The 5715-nt window shown below is 51.9% G+C and overlaps 1 protein-coding gene across 1 annotated transcript; it reads right to left on the bottom strand.

Moving 5' to 3' along the window:
• Positions 1–2483: 2483 nt before the first annotated feature.
• LOC102440288 (mammaglobin-A-like) lies at positions 2484–4743 on the bottom strand. Its single transcript, XM_006109139.3, has 3 exons — positions 4646–4743; positions 4065–4252; positions 2484–2681 (listed from the first exon to the last, which is right to left on the bottom strand). The coding sequence occupies exons 1-3, from the start codon at positions 4698–4700 to the stop codon at positions 2643–2645; spliced, it is 282 nt and encodes a 93-aa protein (XP_006109201.1). The 5' UTR covers positions 4701–4743; the 3' UTR covers positions 2484–2642.
• Between the last annotated feature and the right edge of the window lie 972 nt (positions 4744–5715).

Genomic DNA, 5715 nt, shown 5'->3' with positions numbered 1-5715 from the left:
GGGGTTCTGTGTGCTTCCTGGACCTGTAAGTCCATTTCTTTCTCCAGATGGGGGAAGTTTTCTGCCATTATTTCTTGAAATAGGTTTTCAATATCTTGCTGTCTCTCATCTTCTGGCACTCCAGTAATTCTGATATTAGTCCGCTTAAAGCTGTCCCAGAGGCTCCTTACACTATCTTCACACTTTCGGATTCTTTTTTCATTTTGCTTTTCCAATTGGGTGTTTTTTGTCGAATCTTTGGTTTGATTCTTGTGCTCCTCTGGTCTGCTATTGGGTATAATATTCTTTATTTCAGTCCGTGTATGCTTACTTTCTAATTTCTTTATCGTAGCATCGAGGGTCTCATTAGTTTTCGTGAGGCTCTGCACAAATTTATGGCAAGCCCTCAAAATTGCGATTCTTAGCTCCATATCCTCCATTTCTGTCATGTTTTTTTTGTCTCTGCATCTTTTATGCTTTCTTGGTGCACCCCCTTGTGGTCTCTGTGCGCAGTCTTGTTCTAGCCAAGCCTTAATTGTTGTAGTTAACACTAGAGGGATTTGACCGACTGGCTGTAGGAATCAGCTGTTTGGAAAGCGTCTGTCTTCTGGGGAGGCGCTAGTCCAGCCCTTGCCTGAGGCGATTGGCAAATGTCTGTGCGCAGGGCTTGGGCGGGGCGGGCTCAACAGGGCGGGGGGAGGGAGCAGCTATGGCCGCTCTCAGTCCGTCCCCAGGGGCTCTGCCTCTCTGTCCCAGCAATCGCTGCAAACCTCGGAGGGGCCGTAGCCAGACAGTCCCGCTTCTCCCGTTTGAGTCTGGGTCCCTAGAGACTCGCCCGGATCTGTAGCCCAGAGTCTGAGACTCGCTCCTGATTGAAAACGACAATCGCGCCCTCAGCCGCCAGCCCGCTTTGCGCACGCACCCTCACCACCGCACCGCCGGACCTTTAAATTTTCCACACTGCGCCTCCGCTGAGCGTCGGAATGCTGTTGTTTTTGCTTCTAGTTGAAGAGACTCTCCTCAGCCAGCCTTCCCGTGGTTCTGGGTGATGTCCGTTCCGTCTTTTAGTTGTATTTTTGAAGTGGTTGTTCGAGGCAGCAAACTCCGGTGTTTACCTATGCCGCCATCTTGGTTTCTCCTCTACCTCCATCATTCTTGACATTGGCCATTTCTTTCTCTTTATCCTGTTTCAGTCTAGACAGGTGTGTGAATTGTTTTTGAGCTTCTCAAAGAACCAGCTTTTGGTTTAAATGTTTTCTATGACTTTTTTCCCATTGTCATTGATTTCTGCTTTACCTTTGTTATTTCCCTTCTTCTGCTTATACTTTTATTAGAGGCCCGGTCACAAATTCATGCACAGGTGGATCCTCCCGGGGGAAAGGAACACTGGAAGTTCATGGGCCTGTCCTGCCACTGATCGGGGTGTGGGTGGCCGATCCGTGGCAGGTCCGGCAGTTGGGGTTGGGTATAAGGACCCCACAGACACTGACTCTGCCGGCACCTTGACCTTGGAGTTCCCAGTCTCAATAAATGTTTGCTTCAGCCACCTGGTCTATGCACCTCCTTAGGCAGCCTGAGCACAGTAGGACAGTATGTACAGTCTGTATCCACTCAGAACTCTGTGTTTATCACGCTTAGACGTGGAAAAATATAGAGTTTTCATCTGAGGTACCATTTACCTTCAACTCAGCAACTTTCACAACGCAGGGCCTTCAGGGCTCCATCACAATGTCCACACCAACTGCGAAGGGACAGACGCCTCTGCAAATGGCCAGGGTCAAGCAGGAGCAAAGGGCACTTCCCAAAGGCCTCAGAGCCCCAGGACTGCATGGCCCAGGAGTTCACACTATACAACTGTTTGCATGTCAGTGTGTGTGCATGCATATGTGTGTCTGCATGTGAGTGTGTGTGCATGTGTGTGTGTTCAGGTGTGTGCGAACGCACGTGTGTGTGTGTGTGTGTGTGTTTGTGTGTGTGTTGGGTAAGCTATAAGCTGTGGGTGTGGGGAAAGGGTCCTTTGCCTGGGCCTAGTGGTGTCAGGCCCTAGGCGGGTGGGGGGGGGCGTGTTCTGGAGAAGTGGGAGGGCGTTCAAGACAGGAGGCAGCCCTGCTTTGCCCGAGTCCCCTCTCTCACTGCTCTGCTCCCTCCCCGCACCTCAGGTCAGGGACAGAGAGCCCCAGAGGGGAGCCCGGCCCTCGGGAGAGGGTGCATTGTGGACGTGAGGACTTGGGTGGGTCCTGGAGCCTGAACACCTGTGCTCGGCCCAGAGGGTCCTGGGGATGACTGCGGGGGGGGGGGGGTATGGCGGGGGGGGGAGGTGCGGAAAGGACACCATCCCAGGAACAGGGTCCTGTTGGGCTTGGAATGCTCAGGGGCAGTACTTCCTGCAGATCCGGCATCTCATCCACGAGTTCTGTACAGAACTCCCCTGTCCCTGCTGTGAGCAGTGCAGTGTGAGGGGAGTCTCCTGAGGTCCCCATTTGAGTCAGTAACCAAAGAGAGCCTTGCTGTTGCAGGTGCTTTATTGAAATGAACATGTGGGGGAGGTTTCAACAATTGTCTTGCAGTTTCAGGATCAAAAGGCACAGAGGGGAGCTAAGCTGTGGTTCTGCCATGGAGAGTCGCTGTCGGGCCATCTGTCGTCGGAGGAAAGGTCCTGTCGGTCAGTAGGAGGCACACTGCCTGCTGTTGAATATGGCGTCCTGGAAACAGACAAGAAGCACTCACACCCCCTCTCCCACAGGGGCCGTCCTGGAGCACAGATGTGGCCTCTCCTTGTTTCCCGGCTGTGTCGGCACCCACGGAGAGAAGCAGGCTGGGCTCAGCCAGAATTCTCTCCTTGTTCTGTCGCTCAGGAGGCACGTCCTGATGCCAAGGAGGCGCTGCTTCCAGACCAGGTCCAGCCGGGGCCCTGGGAGCCTTTCCCTGCGCGTTTCCTCTGCTTTGAAAGAGGCCTCCCATGCACCTGCTGTGCTGCCATTTCTCCGGGTCTCAGCCCAGCAGGAGCCTGTGTGCATCTGGGGGCCGCCCACTCCAGGGGTTTGTCTGACCTCCGTTTGCAAAGAGAAAGGCCATCACCTGCCATTGAAGGGGCTGCTCATGGCTTCAGGTGTGATTATGGTCAATGCCTGTCCCATAAATAGGACCCTTGCACCCTTTTCAATGGACAGTTTAGGCGTGTTGAGGTCTCAACCTCCAGGGCCTTCTCCTCTCACTCAAGTGCAGCCCGGGCCCTGAACGACTCCCACGCCCCCACCCTCCGCTGGAAGCCATGCTCTGCCTGTTCCTCAGAGACTGGCCACTGCACACATCACAACACGTGTCCTTTCCTGACGCGCTTATGTTTATCATGGTTCCTGCAGATTCCCCAGCTTGTCAGACACCTGTGTCAGAAAGCTCCTAGTTAAGCAGATGTTTATGTCTCTGCTGGGGCAATATTTCTCTATTGCTGCCCTGGATGGTTTGCAATGGGCTGTTTGGGTAGGGAATGAATACCAGGAAAATCTGAACCATATCTGTTCTAAATAGAAAGAAGGTCTCCTTGCTTATACTGACTTTTGTTTTCAACAATTCCACCACCCATGGCGGGTTCATAGCCAAGGAGTCTACTTGTCACTCATGGGGCCTTCCTTCATGGCCAGGACGTTCAGCCACTTATTCTAGCAAAAGTGGATGCTCCAAAGGGCACTGGGAATCGCGTTCCTGAGAGGTGGGATCTGCCTGACATGTAACTTTCTGCTCTCCGTAGAAAATTCTTTAAAACGCTTTCCTATTTGTGTTTATCACTCGTCAACGTGAGAGTTCTCTTGAGAATCAGATGTTTCTGGGCTGAGGGGTAGGCAAGCTTTTGCCCAAGCACTCCGCTCCCTCGTGGCCTTTCTCATGTGTCACTCACTAAAGACTCCACCACATGAGCAGGCAAACCAGCCCGGGCCCCTTGCATGGCTTTCTGGATGTCAGCACCCACGTTCACTGAGGTACATGAAGCGTGACCAACACGTGCTGTTAAGAAGTTAGTAGCACACTGAGAGCCCGCGTGTCCCTGGCCAGTGCTTCAAGGGCAGGTAGGAAGAAACCCACATTACCATCATCACTTGTACATTGCTCAGAGTTCTGTTACTCTGGTCGAGAAAGCACTGCTTAAATTCCCTAAGAAGCGGTTTAGTGTTATCATCCGGTATGAACTCTTCAAGACCTTCGATGAATTGATCCTCCGTCACCGAAGGATCAATGGTGTTATCAATCATGTCCTCCAACCTTTGGCAGCCAGAACCTTGGAAGAAAGCACACAAAGCCAGGCTCAGTTCCAGAGGACCAACTCCTTGCTGGGCGTAACCATGACGATTGTCATCTTTTTACCTCCCAGTAGAGACAGACATTCAGAGAGATTATGGGCAATGGTCCGAGTCCTCAATTCTGGGAGAGCAAACTCAGGGTCTTGGATCTTCTCTGAGCAGCAAGACATCTGCTTCCTTGTCCCCCCTCCCACACACAACACCTCCAGCTCCCTGGCTTCCACAGCCCACAGAGCCAAACACGATGGAGCCATGACGAATGAAGACACCAGAGAAAGGAGGTGCTCTGGCCTGGGGGTTGGGGAGCAGGAGGTCTGCCACAGGGGCCCTGACACCCACCTCCCCCAAAGCCTGGCCCTGTCAGCACTCACCGGCATAGCAGGAAAGGGGGAGGGCGCTCAGCATGAGGACCACCACCAGCTTCATGGCTCAGGCAGCTGCTGTTGGCTGGTCACTGGATGTGGCAGGAAGAAGGATCACTTTGGAGGTGAGAGCCCAGACTCCTCCTTTTATTCTCCTGGCGGCCACTTAATCCCTCCCACAGATGATGGAATGAGTCACAGGATGAACCTGGCATTGGGCCCAGAAAAGACAGGAGAATCATCTAGAACCCAGCCCGCCCTTGGTCTGTTTGTAGAAGCCAAGGGAACAGAGCTTTAAAAAAATCTCAGAATTTTCAGAACTGCAATCATGGTAACGACATTAGATGAAATTCATGCTGAAGTGCTTGCGAAATAAGAAGGTAAATTAGAGCATTGTGAGTCTGTGTTGTCATTCTTGTGTTTTTATTATTGTGGTCCTCATGACCTCTTCCTCCTCCTCCAGCTCTTCCTACCCTTCCACGTGCCTCCTCCCCTCTCCTTCTCCCTCCACCCCCCTTACTTCTCTTTTTCTCTTCTGCTTCTGCCAAGTACAGAGATCTTCACATCCTCTTTCTGTGCCTCCTCCTTCACCAATCACCTGGGCTGGGAGCCATACCGCCCAGCGCCTGTGGAGGGCAGGCTTTCCTCGCCCATAGACTGAGTCAGCTGCCTTCTGTTGGACAATGGCAATAGCTTCTCGCCTTGGTTGAAGGTTGTTTGTATAAAGACTATCTCATTAGTTAAGCCACTTTTATAAATTTAGTAAAATATAGAGTTACATTTTGTTCAGTTTTGTTAGCTTTAGGGTTTTTCTTCCACTGATTCAGTAGATGATGTGAGAAGTAGAATTTCTGATGCTTAAGGGAGGCAGAGCTGGATGGTGGGATGATATGTGGGCGGGTGCAGATGTGCACTTGCATCTTGGATGCCACCGCTACCCATGAAGTGTCCTTGGCTAAGATAGTGCTGGTTGTCCTGAGCTTCCTTTCCTTTGTTTCTACAAGGAGCATAAATGACACCAAGGCTGCTTTTGTAAGAATTCCAGACACTCCGTGTAGAAGCCTGGCACAGGGCTTACG

This window comes from Myotis lucifugus, unplaced genomic scaffold (assembly GCF_000147115.1).
Source record: "Myotis lucifugus unplaced genomic scaffold, Myoluc2.0 scaffold_6306, whole genome shotgun sequence".
In the NCBI taxonomy this organism is placed as follows: domain Eukaryota; kingdom Metazoa; phylum Chordata; class Mammalia; order Chiroptera; family Vespertilionidae; genus Myotis; species Myotis lucifugus.
This window is presented reverse-complemented; position numbering and strand designations above follow the sequence as displayed.

Coding starts and splice junctions, on each gene's coding strand:
- LOC102440288 (XM_006109139.3), bottom strand. CDS start 4,700: ATGAAGCTGGTGGTGGTCCTCATGCTGAGCGCCCTCCCCCTTTCCTGC. Junction 4,253..4,645: donor CCCCCTTTCCTGCTATGCCG/GTGAGTGCTGAC, acceptor CTTTCTTCCAAG/GTTCTGGCTGCCAAAGGTTG. Junction 2,682..4,064: donor GCAATGTACAAGTGATGATG/GTAATGTGGGTT, acceptor GTCTGTTTCCAG/GACGCCATATTCAACAGCAG.